At 54.3% G+C, this 20,578-nt stretch overlaps 10 protein-coding genes across 10 annotated transcripts; 2 read left to right on the forward strand and 8 right to left on the reverse strand.

Moving 5' to 3' along the window:
* Positions 1-92: 92 nt before the first annotated feature.
* On the reverse strand, positions 93-683 carry PFLUO_LOCUS8856 (uncharacterized protein; the record flags this gene model as incomplete). Its single annotated transcript, XM_073786627.1, has 1 exon — positions 93-683. The coding sequence occupies one exon, from the start codon at positions 681-683 to the stop codon at positions 93-95; it is 591 nt and encodes a 196-aa protein (XP_073642864.1).
* Positions 684-1,013: 330 nt separating this feature from the next.
* On the forward strand, positions 1,014-1,938 carry PFLUO_LOCUS8857 (uncharacterized protein; the record flags this gene model as incomplete). Its single annotated transcript, XM_073786628.1, has 2 exons — positions 1,014-1,047; positions 1,103-1,938. The coding sequence occupies 2 exons, from the start codon at positions 1,014-1,016 to the stop codon at positions 1,936-1,938; spliced, it is 870 nt and encodes a 289-aa protein (XP_073642865.1).
* Positions 1,939-2,104: 166 nt separating this feature from the next.
* On the forward strand, positions 2,105-3,353 carry PFLUO_LOCUS8858 (uncharacterized protein; the record flags this gene model as incomplete). The annotated part of the gene is made up of 4 exons (XM_073786629.1): positions 2,105-2,351; positions 2,405-2,679; positions 2,738-3,305; positions 3,331-3,353. The coding sequence occupies 4 exons, from the start codon at positions 2,105-2,107 to the stop codon at positions 3,351-3,353; spliced, it is 1,113 nt and encodes a 370-aa protein (XP_073642866.1).
* A 232-nt stretch (positions 3,354-3,585) lies between these two features.
* On the reverse strand, positions 3,586-4,512 carry PFLUO_LOCUS8859 (uncharacterized protein; the record flags this gene model as incomplete). The annotated part of the gene is made up of 2 exons (XM_073786630.1): positions 3,586-4,073; positions 4,215-4,512. 2 exons carry the CDS (start codon positions 4,510-4,512, stop codon positions 3,586-3,588), a joined length of 786 nt encoding a protein of 261 aa, XP_073642867.1.
* Positions 4,513-5,390: 878 nt separating this feature from the next.
* On the reverse strand, positions 5,391-8,449 carry PFLUO_LOCUS8860 (uncharacterized protein; the record flags this gene model as incomplete). Its single annotated transcript, XM_073786631.1, has 2 exons — positions 5,391-6,682; positions 6,739-8,449. 2 exons carry the CDS (start codon positions 8,447-8,449, stop codon positions 5,391-5,393), a joined length of 3,003 nt encoding a protein of 1,000 aa, XP_073642868.1.
* Positions 8,450-11,142: 2,693 nt separating this feature from the next.
* PFLUO_LOCUS8861 (uncharacterized protein) lies at positions 11,143-12,282 on the reverse strand (the record flags this gene model as incomplete). Its single annotated transcript, XM_073786633.1, has 5 exons — positions 11,143-11,637; positions 11,707-11,940; positions 12,023-12,080; positions 12,140-12,150; positions 12,214-12,282. The coding sequence occupies 5 exons, from the start codon at positions 12,280-12,282 to the stop codon at positions 11,143-11,145; spliced, it is 867 nt and encodes a 288-aa protein (XP_073642869.1).
* A 1,539-nt stretch (positions 12,283-13,821) lies between these two features.
* Positions 13,822-14,463, reverse strand: PFLUO_LOCUS8862 (uncharacterized protein; the record flags this gene model as incomplete). Its single annotated transcript, XM_073786634.1, has 1 exon — positions 13,822-14,463. One exon carries the CDS (start codon positions 14,461-14,463, stop codon positions 13,822-13,824), a length of 642 nt encoding a protein of 213 aa, XP_073642870.1.
* A 240-nt stretch (positions 14,464-14,703) lies between these two features.
* Positions 14,704-15,855, reverse strand: PFLUO_LOCUS8863 (uncharacterized protein; the record flags this gene model as incomplete). Its single annotated transcript, XM_073786635.1, has 5 exons — positions 14,704-15,060; positions 15,117-15,286; positions 15,341-15,350; positions 15,402-15,410; positions 15,496-15,855. 5 exons carry the CDS (start codon positions 15,853-15,855, stop codon positions 14,704-14,706), a joined length of 906 nt encoding a protein of 301 aa, XP_073642871.1.
* A 1,224-nt stretch (positions 15,856-17,079) lies between these two features.
* Positions 17,080-18,285, reverse strand: PFLUO_LOCUS8864 (uncharacterized protein; the record flags this gene model as incomplete). The annotated part of the gene is made up of 1 exon (XM_073786636.1): positions 17,080-18,285. The coding sequence occupies one exon, from the start codon at positions 18,283-18,285 to the stop codon at positions 17,080-17,082; it is 1,206 nt and encodes a 401-aa protein (XP_073642872.1).
* Positions 18,286-19,366: 1,081 nt separating this feature from the next.
* On the reverse strand, positions 19,367-20,356 carry PFLUO_LOCUS8865 (uncharacterized protein; the record flags this gene model as incomplete). The annotated part of the gene is made up of 1 exon (XM_073786637.1): positions 19,367-20,356. The coding sequence occupies one exon, from the start codon at positions 20,354-20,356 to the stop codon at positions 19,367-19,369; it is 990 nt and encodes a 329-aa protein (XP_073642873.1).
* Positions 20,357-20,578: the final 222 nt, after the last annotated feature.

A 20,578-nucleotide genomic window follows, 5' to 3' on the forward strand; every position in this document is an offset into this window, starting at 1 on the left:
GAATATACAAATGATGAGCATTGATTTAATGAGACAGTATCAACCCAATTGATATAGTACAGCCAGGAACAAAAGAAAAACAAACAGACACCTTATTTCTTCTTCCCAGACCCCGACCCAGGCCCATGCTGAGGCTCGTCCTGCCCAAACGAACTAATCAAGTCCAACAAATTATCCTCCTCCTCCTGCTCGGCCTGCGCCTGCGCCCTAGCTGCCCTCGCAGCTTCTTCATCCGCCTTAACATCGGCGGCCGTCTTCTCCCCCTTTGCACCAGGAGCAGCAGAGATAGAGCTAGGTTCTGCAGCCGGCGAATTAGCATCCCAACTGCGACCAAAGCGCGCACGGAACGCAGCCAGTCGGCCGGCCTCATCCTCTTCCACATTCATCAGCTTGCTGCTGGACGGGTTCCACAGGAGCGAGTTGCGCGTGTCGCGCGTGGAGCGGTAGACGGGTGCTGGCGAGGTGGTGCGGTGCGTGAATGTGCTACCGTCCGAGAGAGTAATTAATTGCGTGAAGGTGTAGGGACGCTTCGGGCGCCGGAGGAGCGTTGCGTGGCGGCATTGAGAGCAGATGAAGGTTGTTGCGGCGCCGGTGGTGGATGATGATGAGGATCCCGGGAGGAGTGGTGTTGTTGTCGTGGTGAGTGTGGCCGCCGTGCGGCGGAGGGAGATGTGCATTGACATTGCGGTCTGGATGGTGTCCACCAGGTGAAGAGAGGGATTATTGGGGGTTGGCAATGCAACTATTTTGCGCGGCGGAAGAGAAGACGGACTTGTTCGGGTTGAAGTTTTGAGCCGCTGGCCAGAAAAATTATGTAAGCCGGCCAGTTTTGAACTTCTTGCGGGATGCAAGCTCCGACTCTTCGCTGGATCCTAACTGACAGAGTCTGCGATATGGATTGGCGGTGTCTGGACAGTGCTTGGATTTTTGATCTGACTGTGTCTCTCTGCGCTATCCCCTGAGCCATCCCCTGAGCGTTTCTGGAGCGCTCTGCCCGCTTGATCCTCGGCGGGATGAAGCTCCTACTTCCGCGAAGCGCGGTCTGGAGTGAGTTTCACAGTTCATTCGCACCGTTGGAGTTTGCACTAATTGTCTGCTCTAGGGATACCAAATCTGAACTCGTGGGCTCCTACGTACCTGCGGTCTTCCATCTCCCTCCAAGCCGGTGTTGATAGCCGCCAACCATGGCGCTCCCGCCGGTACACCAGCGACGCCGCAGCGTCTTTACAAGAAACTAGAGCTGCGCAAGAAACAAAACCTCCAACTACGACCACTCCAGGTACTACAAGTACCACCGCCTCCTCATTATCATTACCCGATCAAGTCCGTCTGCTCATGCGCCGAGTCCCATACCCCGTCGCTATCATCACGGCCACCGACCCCTCCGGCCCGCCCGACACAAGCGCATTCCGCGGAATGACCGTCTCATCCTTCAATACTATCAGTCTCTCTCCACAGCCTGTGATCTCATTCAACGTGCGGCGACCCTCAGAGACATTAAACGCCTTGCTCGCCTCGGGACGGTTCTTGGTGCATCTGCTCTCCCCGGGCCCCGCGACGGCGACACTAGCCCGGGACTTTTCAAAGGGGAATACCACTCTCGCGTCCATGCTGGGCGGTCACGAAGACTTTGAGTTTGATGGGTTAGCGGCTGATGCCGAGACGGGGAGTGAATCGGAACGACCGCTGCCCATTCTTCGGCGAAGAAATGCTATAACCCCAAGTGTTGACTTCCCCTTCGTATTTGAGTGTGCCCTCCACCCGCACCAGATCGATATCCATGATCATTCGATTATTCTAGGAACTGTTATCCGCACGATCCAGAGCGTCGATACCGCACTGGCATCCACCGAGGAGGGCGATTCGGAAGACCTGCCAGACCAGCTGTGTTTGACATATGCGAACACGCGGTTCTGGAAGATGGGCCGTCAGCTCTGAATACTCTCTCTCTGGCACTGTACATAGATTTATTTTTGCACGAGGCTGTACCATATATATACGATTTCATCCACGGCGCTATGCCGAACCGCTCTTAGCGCCGATTCCCCGATTCCATTTCATCTGCAAATTCGCAACTTGCTCCGACCAACCACGAATAAGAACCATGGAGCCCGATAACGGTCTTGTCTTCGTGAATGTGGCCCATCCCGATGAAATCCATGCCAAGGACACGCAGCGAACCATCCGGAAGCGCGTCATGCGCGACATTGGTCGCTCGCGACGAAGGCAGAAGCGCATCCCAGCCCTGACCTTCGCCTGGCAACCGACCAGTATCTCTCCTACTGTATCTCTAGAATCAAGTCCGTTGCCAGTGGAGCTCGATCCGCGAGCTCGCGAACTGATTCATTTCAGTATGACCGTCTCCGACCCTCGCTTCTTTTATTCAGAACTAATCGATATGCAGTGCACGCCGAAGCCGACTATCAATATCGCCCATTCCGAACAGTCTGGTTCACCATGTCTCTGCTCGACCATAGCGCCTTCAAGCTGGCCATGGCCAACGCGGCTATGTTTCTGGATGAGAAGCACAACCCCCGCACCTTCCGCTACGAGCACTGCCATGAAGCGCTGCAGTACTATGGCCAGTGTGTTCGCCAGATCACCGACCGGCTTGCAGATCCAACAGACTGCACCAGCGAGGGCGTTGTCGCCACAATTCTCGGACTGATCTGCCACGATGTTTGTTTTCCGCGGGCGCTTTAGCTATCGGTCTGTACACGCTGATATTTTGGAACAGTCATACGTGGGCACATGGGATCGCTGGGCGTATCATATTCGTGGCCTGGAGCGAATATTCCGGATCCGAGGCGGGCTTCACGGTCTGAATGGGGATCTTCTTCTCTTCGCTTACTGGTTCGATGTTATGGGCTCGGTTGTTCAGGACAGTCCGCCGCGTCTATCTGGATATCCTTCTCCTTCTTGCATTCCAAATGCACGGCGGGACGCACCCTTCAAACGCATACTCAGTGAAGTATACGTGCACTCTGAGGACCTCGCGCTCGCCATCAACCGACTCGCTGCGGTGTCTGATTTTGTGAATGCCTATTACCATCGGCCCCGGTTCTGGAAACAGGAAGATGATCTCAGTTCTCTCAGCATGCTGGGTCCGGCTACTCATATATTACTGTCCTTGCCACGATTTGATGCCTCCGACAACTCAAACTGTTTTGAATTTGTTCATGAAATGACCCGTCTTGCTTTGCTGATCTTGCTGGCGGGATTGAAAAGAGCTTATGCGTTGGCAGCAGCGGAGATGGGATTGCTGCAGAGCAAATTGTCTCGTCTGCTTCGTGGAGACGTGGCCGGTATTTCTTCATTTATATTGCCCAGTCTGCAAGTCTGGACTCTTGTGACTGCGGCATTGTTTCAAACTCCCGGCCCAGAAAGAACTCTCTACGTCCAGGAGATCTCTCGACGGATGTCCGCACTTCACCTCACCGACGGCTCAGCTACAATCGACCTTTCTCGCCAGATAGTCTGGATCGAGGTTCTTGCACAACCAGACACGGTGAAGGCTTTAATATCCGACATTGATACTACTCACTCCACAGGAACCAAAAACAAACCCCCATGACCAACTCCACCTTAACCACCCGTGATACCACCACTAACCGAAACAACCTGCCCCGTAATCCAGCGACTCTTCTCTGACACCAAAAGCAGCACCGCATCCGCAATATCAGCGGTGGTCCCAACCCGCATCTCCGCCCTCGTCATAGGGACGAGCATACTATCAATCTTCTCCGCTTGCTCTTTCGGCAAAGCACCCGTGGCAACAGGGCCCGGTGCGACAGTGTTGACAGTCACGCCATGCTGGCGACCCAGTTCCATGGCCATTGAATACGTCAGCGCGTCGAGGGCTGCCTTGGCGGACCCGTACACGGCCACGGGCGCCATGCCCAGCTTGGAGGCAATGGAGCCGATGTTGATCACCCGCCCGCCGCGGGGCATGTGTGGGATAGCAGCTTGCAATACGAACAACGGCGCATATACTATCGAGGAGAATATGGCGTCGAGGGATGTCCTCGTTGCTTGCAGGGCGCTGTGGGGTGTGCCGGCTGCAGCGTTGTTGACTGCCAGAGATGTACGGGTCAGTTCGAACTTCAATATACAAACAAACATCTCTTCTGAAAGCCAGAGTGACCTTAGGAAAAATGGACATCCAAGAGCCCCAAGAAGAAAAATAAAACAGAGAATTTATGGCTTTCACTCACCAACAATATCAACATGATCCACCCCAAACGCAGCAAGAGTCCCATCCACCAACTTCCGCGCCCCCTCAACCGTCGTCACATCCGCTTGAATGACAGCCGCATCACCGCCCTCGTCAAGAATCTGCTGCGCAACGCCCGCTGCGCGCGAGGCGCTAGCATCCGCGACGTGGTTAATAGTCACACGGGCGCCATTACGAGCCAGCGCGAAGGCGATCCCGGCGCCGATGCCAGTTTCCCGGCTAGAGCCTGTGATGATAGCGACTTTGCCAGCTAGAGAGAGGGTGTCTGGGAAAGCCATTGCAACGGAGAGGGAGGGAGAGATGCTTCGATGTATGAGATGAGTTTGTAAGAGTTTAGACCAGGGATCAGAAGCATAGAATGGAGAAATAGAAGTGAACTGCAAAATAAAAAGGGAAAAGCGAGCATGATGACCCTCCCTATTTATGTCTTTTTTTTTTCCTTGAGCTTCTCGAGCTGGAAGAGTCGTTTAGGCGACAACTGCCCGTCGTCTTGTCGGGAGACTGGCTATAGATGGGCTGGGGCGCGCTAATCCCGATTAGAATAACGGTGGTGTCTTAGGCGCAGCTGCTAGTCGCAAGCGGCTAGTTTGCCTGCCAAAAAAGGAAATTCGTGTCACTTTCCAATATTATTGGGGGCGAAACTGAGCACTTGTTATGAAATTCGGTACGCTTTGCGAAATCTGGCCAGAGTTAGATCTTCTTGATTTTTGGTGTTAGGATGTTAGGATGCGGCAAATCTGAATACTTGCTGAACTAGCTAGATGACGTGGGTCAAGTCCAACCCTAAATAGAGTAAGCTTTCTACGGGGGGCAAGAATGTATATAAAAACAGAGTCTTCTTTTGTATCTAGAACATAACTGCCATTCATCTCGCTTAAAGCTGATCTATCAGAAAGATGTCCCATCGCGAGGTACCCGTGTCGTCACCCCGGGTAGAAGACGGCCAAATTCGTGGCCAACCCCATTTCCAGAGTGGCGCGACAAGACATGACCAGAAGAACATGGACAAGGCGAACAACGACGGGCCGAGCAGACAAAACCAACAACAAGGTGAACGATGGAGCGGGAGCACAAGAGACTGAGAGGTCGACCGTTGATGTAGCCAGACACGAGACTAGGGAAATCAGGAGTCTCGCGCAAACGTCACAGAGACCAGTTAATGGTGTGCCGGACTCGAATGGCCGCTTCCGCTCCCGCTACCGCCGCTGCCACTAGCGGTTCCACTTCCCCGGCTTGCTGCACGCTGGAATGGGCTCAGGACAGGGCGACTGATATGGCTGAGAGACCCGTTTCCATCGGACCCAGAGCTCTTGCCCTGTTCGGCGAGTAGCTCGGAGAGATCAACCTGATGAGAAGGAAGCCGGTTGCTGGCGTCGAAAAACTCGGACTCGTTCTGACTGCTGCGAGCGGAGCGATTGGAAAACGATCGATCACGGTTGTTGACATCCGACCCGAAGTATGAGTTGCCGAACGGAGACACCGGAAGCTGCGGCGGGAACGATGTTTGAGCTGGACTCGCTGGTTGCGACGACGTAGCGTCAACGAGGGAAGACACATTTTGCAGAGGACTCGACCTTGCCGGCGGGAAGCTCAGAGCCAGCAGGGACCGGCCAGTGAGGGCAGTCGTTGTGGACGACTCGCTGGTTTCCAGGGGTGGGTTGGTGCCGGGCAAGTTACCCTCGGGCGTAAGGGGTCCTGTGTCCAAGAGCATCTGCTGCTGGTGCTGCTGGATGGACTGCTCAATGCTAGACGCCTGCTGCCAGAGATGACTGATCCGCATCTGGTGATCCTGCACGGAGTGGGTGATGCTGTTGAACTGCTCTTGGAAAGTGGCTTCCAGCTTGGCATGGTCCTGCTCTCTTGCAAACTGCTCTGCCGCACGGCGTTCTCTTTCGTTCAACCCTTGCGCGTTGGCCGAGATGATACGCTCATACTGCTCGTTCAGTCGTGTGCGGCGGCTTTGAAGGCGCTCCCGCTTTTGGACCGTCAGGTTCAACTCTGACTGCAACGATTGCACTTCCTGGTTGGCCTCAGAGCGCGCGGAAGCTAGTTCTTCCTTGGCTGAATTGAGGAGTTCGAGCTCGCGCTCAAATTCGGCCTTTTGGGCAGACCACTGCGCCATCTCTTCCTCCGGCACCGTTTCCAAGGTATCGAGTTGAACCTCCAGCACCGCAGTAGCTTCCTCCGTCTGTCGAATGTTCCGCTCCAATTGGAGCGACCGCTGCTTTTGTCGGTTCTCATCTGTACCACTTTGGAGACGATGGTTGTAATTCTCCAGCTCCTTCCGGATCTTTGAAATCACGACTTTGTGATCGCTCTTTGCCTTTTTGAGTCGAGAGCGCTTCTCATTGAGTTTGGCCTCTGCGTTGACAATGGAGTTCCTCAGCGTTGTCGTAGGAGAAGAGGGTCGGTAGGGAGGCTGTAGGGGAGTTGGGATCGCAGATACAACTATTCGAGACTGTGAGACACAATGGAAAAGTAGACGTGGAAGTTGTGAAGCTTACCTTGCTCTGTGTCAGCTGGCGCAGGAGTCTTGACACTCATGACACAGATTTCCTCGTTCGTATCGCTGCGGATAAATGAGCAGGTGTAGGCACAGTTGGGGGCAAGTCCGGAGATCTCGCCCCGCCACTGGACCACTCCCGCTCCCTTGGTAGTATCCGAGACCCTGCATAGCGTTGCCGTGGCCCACAAAGCCCCATTGACGCAGACGTAAAACGGTTCCATTTCGCCTTCCAGATGGCCGGTCTCGCAGGTACCGGAGACGGTTGGATCATCGATGGCAAGATCGCCCGCGGCAAACTTGATAGAAGAACTGTCCACATCCGTAATCCATACCAAGCCATCGTCGAGAGAGATACCCTGAAGGTCCTCCTCAGTCATCGTATTACCACGAGTTGTCTTGGATAATGTCCGTGAATGTTCGTATTCTCGCATGACCGTGACTTTGGTGCTGGCGAGGGCGGCCCAAAACGGTTGACGGCTTCGGACCTGGTTGGCTTGTCGTCTGCGTTTCTTGGCAGAGGTCAAACGATCCTTGCCCTCCTTGCTGATCATGAACTGGCCATCGGGCCCGACGAAAGAAGATGAAACACTGGCAGCAGATTCGAGGGCCGAGTCGGCCTGGTTTTGCGAACCAGCCGACGCTTCGGGGTCCCCGCGCTTGCCGGCCCGCGGTGGTGCCGGCGACCGATTCTTCGCCATCGACCGTCTTGCCATCGCAGTGCCCGCTTGTGCCAGGATGTGAACCGCAAGAAGACTCCGAATCCAACTGGGCGATGCCTGTCCTTCGGAGCGTCGGAACTCGGCGGGTAACAAGTGTGAGTATTGAGACAATAGATCCGGGCTGAAGAGTTTGGCAGACACAAGATGCCCGGTCACAAAATCTTGGATGCCTTTGCTGCGAATAATATGAAGAAGCAGAACAATCCCGACACAGAGGGCATTGCCCCCACCGTTCTTTCCGGACCCTCCGCCACCGAGCGTAATCGCGACCTGGACATGCGCAAGATCGATGGCAAAGTTTTGCGCCCACGTCCACATGAATAGGCCCCAGAATAGGAGGCAGAACCCATCCATCGCGATCATCGTGCCCAGAGAGGGCGTGCCGGCCGGACCCTGGAAAATATCGAAATTGGACGACAAGGAACCGGCGGCGGCGCCACTCGGGGGCAGGAAGGTCAGGGAAGCGAACAAGAACTGAACGAGGGTCAGGACCATTGGCGGAAGCTGTAGAAGAAAAATCAAGATGGCGATCGTGTCGTACATGGGGCACGACTTGAGGATGGTCGAAGCGAGCTGCAGCGGGTTGATGGACGCGTTCGAGCCCGACCGTTTCGAGACTCCATTGCGAGAGGCGTGGCCGGCGATGCTGCCATTCTGCAGCATCGCACCGTTTCCGTTGGCTTGTCCACACGCCATGTCCGCGGCCTTGCCGTGCCCATTTACCGGCCCGCGCACACTGTCATCCGCCCTGGTCCCGTCCGCGCCTTTGCTTGCCGCAACTGCCGGAAGCGTTACCACCGGGTCGCTGGTGGAACGAGACGACGACAGATCGTGGTGAGCGGACGCGCCCGGGCTTGCAGAACCGCTGCCAGGGCTGCCGTTCAGCTGGCTGCTTGACTTTTGCTTGGTTACTTTCTTCCCGGGACCGACGAGGCCATTGTCGTGCCGATTGTTCTGATTCTTCCTAGCCGCAGCAGATGAGCGTGGCATGGACGAGGGAGCCCGAAACCCAGGTCCGAGTCAGCTTGGCGGGAGGAAGCCAAGGACTTGGACCAGGCAGGAAAAGAGGGCCGAGGAGGGGGGGCGGAAAGAGAAGGAAGGTGGGAGAGGCGGGGAGATCTTCGGGAGAAGCAGATCGATGAACGGATGGACGAATGAGGGCAGAGAATGGGAGGGGGTGGGAGGAGAGAGAAAAGATGAAAGTCGGAAGGAGAGGAAAGAAGAAGGTGGAAGCCATTGATTGAAGCGAAGAGAACGGATTGGTTACGGTACGGTAACGGGGCTTGCAGATCACGCTAATTTCCCGTACGGCGTTACTCCAGTATAGACTCACTTTTGCCCTTTTGATTCTTTCATCGGTGCTTGCACCTGGACCCTTTGTCCTGATTGGCACATTGTCTATCTTCGGCGCTCTCTTCCTCCCTCCAGGGCATCCCCATGGCGCGGTCCTGCAGGGTTTGTCGATCAGGAATGCTCCAGGCAAGGCCGATACGACGTGATCAGAAAGCCAGGCTGCTTTGCTGCCGGACAGCTCAGCAGTAGGACTCGTCACCGAGACGATTCATGACAACTGGCTACAAGGCCGCCCGGCCATGCAACGCGGGTAGCTACACATCGGCCAATCCCTGTCGGGGCCCCCAAATAACATCGCCTATTCGGTGGCTGGTCCAAAAAAAGACTCTTAGGCGAGCTAGATGTGAATTCAATCTCCGGCGTTCCGGCTGCTCGGCTCCAACAGTTTAAGATGCGCGAGGCTGAAATTTGGCGAGATATTTTGAAACGGTGACCCCGTCTGTTCCAGACCCTTTTTTTATTCTTTCCTGTTTCTTCAACCATCGCACGGTCATATCAGACCGACTCGACGATCTACCGTTCCGTCACCCGTATGCTGCGGGGTTATCCTTGCCTGGGATGTGCAAGCCGATCCATGGGCTACGTATACTTCCCGATGCGTACGGCACGATTCGTGGAATATCTCATTGGCAGACTCACTACCCTCCAGAACCCCATGACTCCAGGCTAGAATTGGCCCCAGACCGGGGGATCTTCACATGCTCGGCCACTGAACGATCTCGCCGACCTGGACGTCTGCAACGGGCGGTCCACTGGCGTTTCTGCGCGATATCGGCTTGTGGACTATGAAACGTCCAAGAGACATCTATCCGAACGCCTTCTGTCCGGTCATACCCCGTACTGAGAAGCGGGTGGGAGGCCTTATACATGGGGTAGACGGTATCACCGTGTATTCAGTGCGTTTCAGACCCGCCATCTATAAGCAGTACGGGACTCTGCGAGTGATCTGGTTCAACCAACCCCTCCTAGGCAGGATTCCGTACCGGACCGAATTCTCTTCCAATTGCGCCAACCCGCCCTGGCTTGGCAGAAGGGTCTCCGTGCCGATCCCCCTGGGTTGGGCAGGGATCGGCATCCCCCCCGGGCATGATCGTTTCCCGTTTCGTCCATGCCTTCGAAATCACGGGTGGTGTCTGGTCGATCCAGCACGCCATTGGGATCCAGAAACCACGGTGGTCGTCAATCCAAGGTCACGAGCAACCCCACGTCTGGTCAACCACTACCAAGCCTCGGACCGCGTCCGATAAATGGTGCAGCGAAGAAGGTTTGCGCCGGTCGATCATCTTGCTCTTCCTACTTGTTCCGGACCCTCCTCGATCCAGTACTTTTGCCTGTGCATCGGCACGATCACCGACAAGGAGGGATCTCGATGATAACGAATGCACCTCTCCTTGCTGCACTTTCCAAGGTGATGGCGACAGTGACAAACGGTGACGGTCCCTTCCTTTCGCCCTTTTGCGTTAGTGTATGCACCCCGAGCCCCCACTTGGCGGATCAACGTATCTGTGAGATGCCAGGGTATGTGATTTTCACTTGGGCAACGTGACGGAAATCTTTCGGAGTCCACTAGGATCTCCCACGGACAACGTGCCCGATGGGCTGCAGAATCCAAGGTGGACCACATCGGCCACCGGCTCAGACCGGGCCAAGACCGAGGTCGACCCATCCAGACCCGAGGAACCGGCTCTTCTATATTTAGAGAGAAAAATACACAATATAATCAAGAGAAAGGCGTCAATGATCCTTGTAGGCTATCCAGCAGCTGTCGTAAGTTCAGCATAGAACGAGCGATGATGAAACCCTTCAGATGTGACACAGAGCCTGCTCCACTCCCGTCTCAGACCGTGGACTTTTCCTGGACATACTTGCTGCCTGCACGGTTAAGTTTTGTGTCATATCTTGTTTCCAATTGACATATCATTGCATCCTCGCCAGTGTAGAAGAGTCACATCAATATAATGTTGCGCATATGAATAATTAGTTCATCAACCATCTACCAGCACCCTTGAGCGGGAAATTCAAGACATACAAGATGATCCCTACACAATCATCTCAAGCGGATACTGTGAGGACCATATTAGCCAATTGTTTCGTTAGCAGAACCGGAAATAGCAATCCTCGGCTCATCATAGCAATTGACCGCACAGTCTACGATTCCTCTCGGTGGCCAATGCTCCTTCAAACTATCAAAATAACAAACGGGGAGGCTGATATAGAGATTCTTTAGCGGGTGTGATCGAGGAATACATTCCAATTTAACTAGTCTCTCTCCGTCTTTCAAAGTCCTATGTGATGCCTCTGAAATACCCAGGTGTATTGCGCCCCTTTGTCTAGTCTTCCAGCTTCGATACCGTTGGATCCCACGCAACAGGGCTGTACTCGCTGGTCTCCAGCTCTTGGACCTCCTCGGGCGTCAACGTGAAGTCAAAGACATCCGCATTGGAGGCGATGCGCGACGGCTGTACGCTCTTGGGCAGCGGCACGAGGCCTTTATCCAGACTCCAGCGAATGAGCACCTGGGCCGGCGTTTTGGAATACTTCTCCGCCAGTTTCTGCACTGCCGGCTCGTCGAAGCGTTCGCCACGCACAATAGGGCAGTAGGCCTCCACCACAACGCCGCGCTGGGTGCACCAGTCAAAGATATCCTTACGCGGCACCCATGGATGCAACTCCACCTGGTTGACGCTCAAGATGCCGCCTTTGCCTTTGCCCCCGCGTTCGGCCTCGAGCTCGGCTATGTGTTGCTCCAGCTCGTCGAGGTGGTGTACACCATAGTTGCTGACGCCGATGGATTGCACCTTACCAGCTTCGACAGCCTCAACCAGCTACGAATATGTCCTGGGTCAGCATGAAAAAAAAAAAGAAGAATGCCCGCGGGAGAGAAAAACACATACCGCCTTCCACGCACCCTTGCGGTTCTCGGAGCCTCCCCAGGGCTTGTGTAATAGCATCAGGTCAATGTAACTGAGCTGCGACTCAGCAAGGGTTTTGTCGACTGTCGCCTTGGCTGAATCATAGTTGATGTCAAAGACCTTGGACGTGAAGAAGATCTGACCCCGTGGGATCGAGGATGCACGAATGGCCTTGCCGCAGCCGGCCTCATTCTTGTATCCCGCCGCGGAGTCAATCTACATTGGCGACAAAGGCACAGACGAATATGTCAGCGATGCATATCTTTTTTGCTCAGCTGCGCGCGGGCTGGGAACTCACATGGCGGTACCCCACTTTGAGCGCCTCGACACAGCATTCTTCTGTCTGATCGGGAGGGCTGTGACGAATGTCAGTCAATACTAGTAGAATCGAATCTGAAAGAAAAAGAAAGCGTACGTCTTGTAGACCTGTGTTTAGAGGGCATCGTCTGTCAGCCAAATGACGCAAGCATCAGGAATCTTGGTCCGTACCCCGAATCCCAAGCGGGGCATTCCATGGCCGCTCGGCAGCTTGATCTTGGAGCTAAGTGTATGGGCCATCTTCAGTGTGAGAGGTTAATTTGAATCGCCGAAGTAATACGTCGCAGTCTGGGGACTTTATGGTAATAAGATGTCGTCGGGTCTGGGTTCGGTGTTAATTGTTAATCATCCGTTTTAACCCCATTAGTTAGTCCATTACTGGTTTTGGACTTTTATCTCCTACGTCCGCCATTGGTCACAAGCGGGCCCCAAAAGCTTGAACAATGTGAGATCATAGATGTTCGGTAATGCAAAAACCTCCTTCAATATTCTCAGGGTCTCATTTATGGAAGGCCCATCATAGTTTCAAAACAACCCTTTGTGCCTACTATGAATTATCCTCGAAGAACCAAAATCCTCGCAAGATATTACGTACGGCCGCAAATTATATATTCTAGTATGTAATTGTTGATTAAAATAGCTGGATTTTGGAATAGACAGCAGGTTATGGTGAGGACATACGATTCATAACCATCGAGAAATAAGCTTGTCCTAGTTGAGATGCTGGGAAAGGAAGCCCGAAACGCTAATAAATAGTCTGCGGGGGACCCTCGTTTTCGCTCGCGTGTTCAGGTCGTCGACTACCCCTAGTCTCTGGATTGACTCCCAACGCTGAAGCTGAGCCTCGAAACTCTCGACAGACTCACTGTCAGGTATGCTCTCCTCTCTTGAAATAGCAGCGTGGAAAAATCCCGCAACGGATAAACGGCACACTAATCTGTAGTCAGATGAAGCAGATTGCGATCTACGAAGCAGAAGCTTGTCTTTATATCCTCTCCTCGTTGTCATTATTGACCTCACTTTCTCCTGTCAGCCGCTTGGGTGTTTCGCTCGCTCAGTGAATGGTCTATCGGTACTCACAACCCCACGAAGCACGCGTCTATCATAAGCCGGCACCTAATAGAAGAGCGGAACATAGCTAAACAACACTTGCTATTTAGCGCTTCGACAATGGCGAACCCAGCGAAAAAGCAGAGGGAAGTCCCCGCCTGCTTTACCGATACCCACGGTGTGGTGACAACCACCATGAATGACCTGCCTGGCTACAAAGTCAAGAATGTCCTGGGTACAATTTACGGGATTACGGTTCGCACCCGAAATTGGGGGGCGGATCTGAGCGCGGTGGTCCGGTCAGCTGTCGGCGGCGAGCTTCGATTTTTCACTAGTCTGATGTATACCTCTCGCGAAGAAGCTATGGAGCGTTTGGTGGGAGAGTGTATGAGCCGAGGTGGCAATGCGATCATTGCGGTGAGATTTGATGTTGCGAGTTTCGGGGCCTGTTCGCAGATATGTGCGTATGGCACGGCTTGTCTAGTTGAGAAAATTGAGGAGGAGCAGCAACAGGTCTAGGTGTGGTGTGAAGACCCTCTGTAGTGTTGGGCAGTATCTAGTTTTCAATTTGATGGTCTATATCATGGTCGGCTGAGAAGGGTCCCCAAATACATATCACAACAACTCCTTTGAATGATAACATACACGGCCTCGCTAAAAGCATTATGGCAACAAAATGACTTCCCTTGAGAGATTCTGGACAATGTCCCAGTGCGAGTCCAATATTTCTCACTTTGATGGGAAAAAGCGAAAAGCCACAAGCTTGTCATCCGCTTCAGTAAACTCTCGAAACGGCTCAAAGCCCGATCTCAACAGAACTTTCTGGCTTGCGCCGTTGCTAGGTTCTATAATGGCAATGAGCTGCTCGGGCACCCGACCCTCATCCGTAACCATGGCCTTCTGTACCCTAATCTCCCGCTCTGTCCGGGGCAATCTTCCCCAGAACTGCAGCCAGGCACCCAGAAACTCCGTGGCAAGACCTTGGCCCCAGAATTCCTCTCGAAGCATGTATCCCACCTCGGGCCAGCCGTGCTTGGCCCGGTAGAGGTGGCAGCCGCCCTGGCCGATAAGCTCGCCCGTGCTCTTGAGACAGATGGCGTAGTTGAGGGTAGCGGTGTCGTTTGGCGGGAGAAATCGGTTCAGAACTTCTCTGGTCTTCTCGATATCTTTGTCTATGCAGCCGGCGGAGGTCCATTTCATTACTTCTGGTCGTGTTCGTAGGACGTAGATTGCTTCCAGGTCGGTCGGTTGGAGAGGCCGGATGAGCAAGCGCGTTGTTGTCAGTGTGGGTCGCTCGCTGTTGCTGGGAAGAGGCAATGTGGGCAGTGAAGACCGAACGGTCGCGAAACCGTCTGTTTCGCTGTTATCCATCGTGTTGCTGATACACCTGTCCGGGAGAGGTCCAAATATGATGGGCGGGGCGCCGAGTATGTAGTGCGGGTTGACAAGCGAGCCACGGTTCAATCCCAAGACTGATATATTTGGAGTCAAAATTTGCTCTACTCAACCGGATAATGTATAGCACACGGCTCAAATATATACAGGTCACAAGTCAACACAACAGACTCGAAACAACTCCCCCCCCTTCTATCGCCAAAGCCACGGCCACTGTCACGACGCAGATCCTGTATCCTCGACGGCATCTGCACGATCCCAGCTCTCAACCTCCAAAGATCTAACGCGACTCTCAATCTCCATAATCCGTTGCTGCCACTCCACCTTGGCCTTCTCCTGCAGCTCCCACATCTTTACAAACTGCTTCAAAATAAACGGCGGCATCTCTGGCGTCTTGCTGTTCCTCTGATAGTCATAGGTCACGTTTTCTTCGTGGCAGCGCGCCGCAGGGCGCTGGCGAGCCTCGGACAGGATCATGACCTGTAGCTGGAATGCGGACCCGGATGACAGTGATGAGGAAGGATTCTGGACTAGTTTCTGGTAGACGGTGATTTTATCCGGGGAAGTCATGGGCTGTAGTTATTAGAATAGACAGAATCAGTAAGCAGATTGTGGGAAAGACATCTCACAAATTTATAGTCAACCTTGATGCTTCGGAGGATCAGTCCGATCCCCGTGGAATTGACCAAATTCGCCCATTCCTTCCTGTGCGCTGGGTCGATGTGGATGCCAATATTGCGTGTCCAATTCACGCGCGCGGACTCGGCGTATCGAACGTAAGTGACATTATTCACATGCCCTGGAGTGTGGCCAAATCAGAAACCTCGAGGTCTATTAAACGGGAAGAGAAAACAGCGCATACCCTAGTTTGATCAGTCAGTATTCACCTAATAGTAGCGCAAAGAGGTGCTTACCATTGTATCCTAATAATCCACCAAACACCAGTAATATGTCAGTAGCTAACTCTCAACGAACGTCAAATAAGAAAAAGGAAAACGCAGATCATACCATCTCCCCCCACACAACATTATGCCGAAACAGACTGCACCGCTTCTCATCGGTCAAGAACCCTTCGCTCCCGGCAATTAATCCGCGCCAATCCCTCGCCAGCTGCTGCAAGATCGAGCCTGCCTCGTGGACCCGCGCAGGATTCAGTCCAAACATCATGCACCGTCCTATGCGCCGCTTCATCATCGTGAGCCATCGTGGATCGATCGTATGAGGTCTTGCCGGCGAGTCCGCCGAGCCGGTCGTCGGCGGCGCACGGGCATTCTGCGCAGCGGATGTGGTCGAGAGGATGCGGCGGGTGCTAATTGGGCTGATAATGGACCGAGAGAGGTGTCGTGGGAGGGTTGACCGGGGTATCATTGTCGCTAGGGGTGTGTTGAAAGGAAAAGAGAGGGAGTGTGAGCTCGTTCGGCGGATTCGAGTAGACGGAGCTCGGGCCATCGGATAGAACCCCGCGTGAAGAGAGCAGGCCTGAATATGACGCAGTAATTAATGTTCTACTCTAAAATAATACTGATAGAATGCTATATAATAAAATTACTATATAAATATTGTGCATGTAACTATCACTGCCGAGGGTTGTGTTGTGCCCCGTTCTCCGCACTCCGTCATCTCGCCGACGATTGCCGCCTCCAACTTCTCCTCACTTCCTTCCCACAACCTCCGCGGATGGACTAGCGATGACCAACCCAGAACTTCGGCGGCAGGTGATCAACATCTACAAAGGTATGTCGGTAGTCATGGCCGAAGACTGGACCAATACACTCGATAGGGTAGGTTCGTGATGGGATGCGCTGACAATCCGCCCGGTGGACATACAGAGCTCCTCTTTCTAGGTCGCGAATACCCCCAGGGATACCAGTGGTTCCGGACCCGGCTCCATCGCGCGTTTGCAAGCCAGACCTCGCTACGCGATGATGAGGAGATCCGGAAGGGGATCAGTAGGGCGGAGTTTGTGAAGAAAGGTTCGTTGGCTATGCCTGCCATCCACATCTACAGTGATCGGGTTACTAAATCGTTTCAATGTCAATATCCAGAAATTGAAACGATGTAAGTTTAAGACTTTTTTTCTTTCTTTTACTCGGTCTCGATGCAACTCAAATCATTCGTCCATGTCATTCTCTCTATACAATTGTTACCTCGTTCTCTGTGAGATGTTTCTGGGGTCGATATCTCGGCGACAAACACACCACCGCCACCATTCATCATAGATCATGGCATCGTTTTTTTGCCCCTTCCTCTTCCTCTTCTGCGTTGAGTATGCAATGGACACTGACAAGATGATAATCAAAATCCAGGTATTACCTGAAGCGGTACCGGGCGCTGAAACAGCGCTATGAGGATCCTTGAAGAGATATTACCACCACTACCTGGGACGCGTTTAGTTAAAACCTTCCTCATCCATTGAGATCGGGTTGAGGTCATGCATGTTATTTCCAAAAAACCCAGAATGACAGGAATATACACATAGTAAAAAAAAGATTGGGGTATCACCAATATGAAACACACAATGGCCAGCTGTTTTTGCTTTCGTCCGCCGGAACACCGATATAAAGAGACTGTAGATTTTTTTCCTTCGGGGTTTCATTTCTTGCGTCCCCACCAGGCACTCACTTCGAGGCACTCGCCGCTTGCAAGGCCGCCTTTCTGGAGGAGGTCGGTGTTCATCGAGGCCCACCATCGATCCCACTCGTCACGGCCCTTGCCGCTCGCTTCCATGAGCATGGGTTCGAGGCCCTCGATCATTTGGATAACCGTCAGAAGGGCAGTTCGTCGAATGGACAGCTGCTCCGCGGTCAGAGTCTTGCGGCCGCGGCCCTTGGAGTCCTTGCCCTGGCCGTCGCGCTCCCAGCGTACTTCGCCGAGTGGAATAGCAATGCGACGACTGTCGACCTTTTCCAATACATCCACCTCGGAGTTGAAGGAGAGGCCGATAGTGGCGCAGGGCAGGGCACTTAGTCGGCGGCGGTCGAACGAGTTCTCGATCCAGGAGTTGTAGTCGATCAGGTATTGGTTCTGGGCGCGGGTGAACGGCGTGGCGGGGGAGAAAGTGTAGGTGGCCGTGGCATCGGCGATGTCCTGGTCCTTCGAGGCGAGCTTGCGGGCTGGTGCGGGGTTGGGGAGCAGCGAGCGAAACACCCAGTCGGAATCCCACACCTCCAAGACGCCGCCGGATTTGAGCACTCGTAACGGTTCGCCCAGGCCCGAGGCCATCTGCGCGGGGCTGGACGCGCACATGCCGGTATCTTTGATGAAGACAAAGTCAAAGTAGTCGTCGGGAAACGGGAGGCGGGGCCGTCGAAGGTCATGGCGCTTGAATTGCCAATTCATGCCCTGTTTGCGCAGGTCGGGGGCAATGGGGATAAGATCAATGCCAACAAAGCCGACGTTGGGCTGGCCGCGCCGGGCAAAGTACTCGTGACACAACCCCGACCAGACGCCCGAGCTGCAGGCGATCTCCAGGACGCGCTTCGGCGGGTGGCTGGCCAGGTAGGGATTGCAAAACGGGCCGCCAAAGACGCGCAGCAGCATCGCTGTGCGCAGGGTCTGGCGGTGGACCTCGGGCAGGTCGCATGGTAGTGGATAGGAGTTGTCGGGGTCCCGGAAATAGGTGCGGTCACCCTGGCGGGCGAGTGGGTAGGACGTGTAGTCTGTGAGGGAGCTCAGGGAGGACGAAGAGGTCGCCGCCAGAGCGGTCCCCGCCGAGCTAAAGTTGGAGTGCACGTCCGAGCCGGACGGCGTGGCGGTGCTGAAAGTGCTGCCCGTCCCTACCGCCATCGTGGCTTCCATAACCGTTCATCGATCGGTGAGGCTCAGTGTGGTTTGCGGATCGGGTGCATTATTCTTGGGGGAAGTAATTGGACTGCCTCATGAGCAGGGAGTCATGGCCGAGGGAGACAGGATTTTTGTTTGGGGACGGGAGCTAAAGTCGAGTCGGGCGCAAGAAGTGCAGGGAAGAAACTTCTTTCGGTTGTTTCAGGCTCTAGAACGTTGAAAACTCCTGGGAACCATGCAAAGGAAGAAGGCGAATGCAGAGACCAGACACACCGTCGAGGGGGAGGAAGAGGGGGAGTTTTTTTCGCAGGTTATTATTCTTGACTGGACTAAGTAACTAGTCAACTTAGTAGTCGGGCGAGTTAGTCAAGTACTCGACGGGCCCCTGGATCAGACGGGGATCCACTTTGGGCCAGACGGGGAGGGACAACTAGACACCGAAGACAGAATTCGACGTATATCGAGTTCACTACCGATTGCACACGATGAGAGACAGAGGACGAGGGCTGAATGTTGACCCTTCACATAGCTAACATGCACGGCTGGCCCGATTCTGCTAGCCACAGGGGGGTGGCAGACTACGGATCCTTCGCGGGATGGTTGACATCATCACTCGGGCCTTGGACTGGAACATTGGCCGGAAATGGACTACTCGGACTGCAGTGGCCAATGCCTTACTATGGACTACTCCAATTCACTTGCAATAGTTAACGACAGAGATGAGAGAGACACGCCCACCCATCTGACAAGAATTGCATATAGCCGGAGGAGATCCGTCTGGGGCTAACCGGTCTGACGGGCCAGGCACGCGGTCTGGACTTTTGTTCCTAGCCCTCGTACTTAGGTCCCAACAGGGGCTCGGTTAATCCGTTGTCGCAATACAATTTGTATCTTTGCTTTTCCTACACGTTCCTTCGGGGACCGTTTCATTGCTTCCCCGTCTTAGCCGCCAATAGGGCGTTGAAACTAAACCCGGATTGTCCACCACTGCCGGTCCACTAGAAATTTGAATTGACAGGTCTTTGTCCACAAATGGATTTCTATATTTGCTCTATCAAGATACCCAAACCAATACTTCCCCGCATTTCATGCTCAATTACCCGCCAACAAGATCCGCCACAATGGCATCAATATGCTCCGCCGCCATACTCAAATGGCCGGCCTTTTCAAAAAAGTGCGTCTTCGCACCAGGCATCAGCCTCGCCGCCTTCTCCGCCATCTCAAACGGCGCATTCTGATCCAACATCCCATGCCACAGCCTCAACCCATTCCCATCTACATCCTCCACTCGAAAGCCCCAGTCATTACTACTAAGCAGACGCAACTCCGTGGCGACAGGCATACCACCCTGCCGAAAGGCGCCGCGTAGTGACCCCACCCCCGTAGCCCTAACCCTTGCATCGTCCCACGCCTGACGCTCCGCCTCAGGCCGTTTGGCCATCGCCCCGTCCATCGACTTCTCGAGCACCGCGCGGTCTTTCGCTCGCGCTTTCCGCCCAATCAACCGGTCCAGGACAGCCGCCGTAATGAATCGCGGCACCCACCGCCCAACAGCGAGCACGACCTTCAACTCGGTGAGCATCCCCTTCAGACCAAGACTGGTTGGGTACATCGCGCACACGAGGGCCACGCCGCGCAGTCGGCCCCGCCCCCGCTGCACGGTGACGTCTGGCGAGCTGGTGTCGACGCGCGGGATGGCGTGTGCGCAGGCGAGGGCGTACGGCCCCCCGCCTGAGGCGCCGATGATGGAGAACTGAGGAATGCCAAGATGGTCTGCTATCGCGAGTACGTCGGCGGGCCAGTCGAGGAGGCGGCGCTCTGGGTCGTGCGTTGACTGGTCCATGCCGGGTCGGTCGATGGCGATGCACCGCGCATTGTGCCGCTGGAGGAGCGCGGTGCTGAGGAAATTGGCTTCGAGGGAGCAGCCGGGGAAGCCATGGAAGTAGAAGATGATCGCGGGCGGTTTGGCGTCTGCGTCAGTTGTAATAGCGTTCTTCAGGGGCCCGCCGTGGATGGTCCATGCTAATATACGGCCTGATGGGAGGGTGAGGGTGTGTTTGTTCTCGGGGTGGTTGTGGTTCTCCATCGCGAGAATCGGGATTCCCGTTTGCTGGGGATTTATCGGATTTCACGTACTGAGTAGCGGATTCTTCATTTGCGTCGCCGACTGAATCTCGCCTACCCATGCACCGTATATACTCGCCCCGAATCGCTGGGGCCTGAAAGCAAAAAGCAAACCCCCCCCCCGTCCGGCCCCCCTAACTTCTATGTAGTCGTGTCCGCCAACCCACCTTTCGAAGAATGTTTT

The sequence above is a fragment of the Penicillium psychrofluorescens genome, assembly GCF_964197705.1.
Source record: "Penicillium psychrofluorescens genome assembly, chromosome: 6".
Lineage (NCBI taxonomy): Eukaryota > Fungi > Ascomycota > Eurotiomycetes > Eurotiales > Aspergillaceae > Penicillium > Penicillium psychrofluorescens.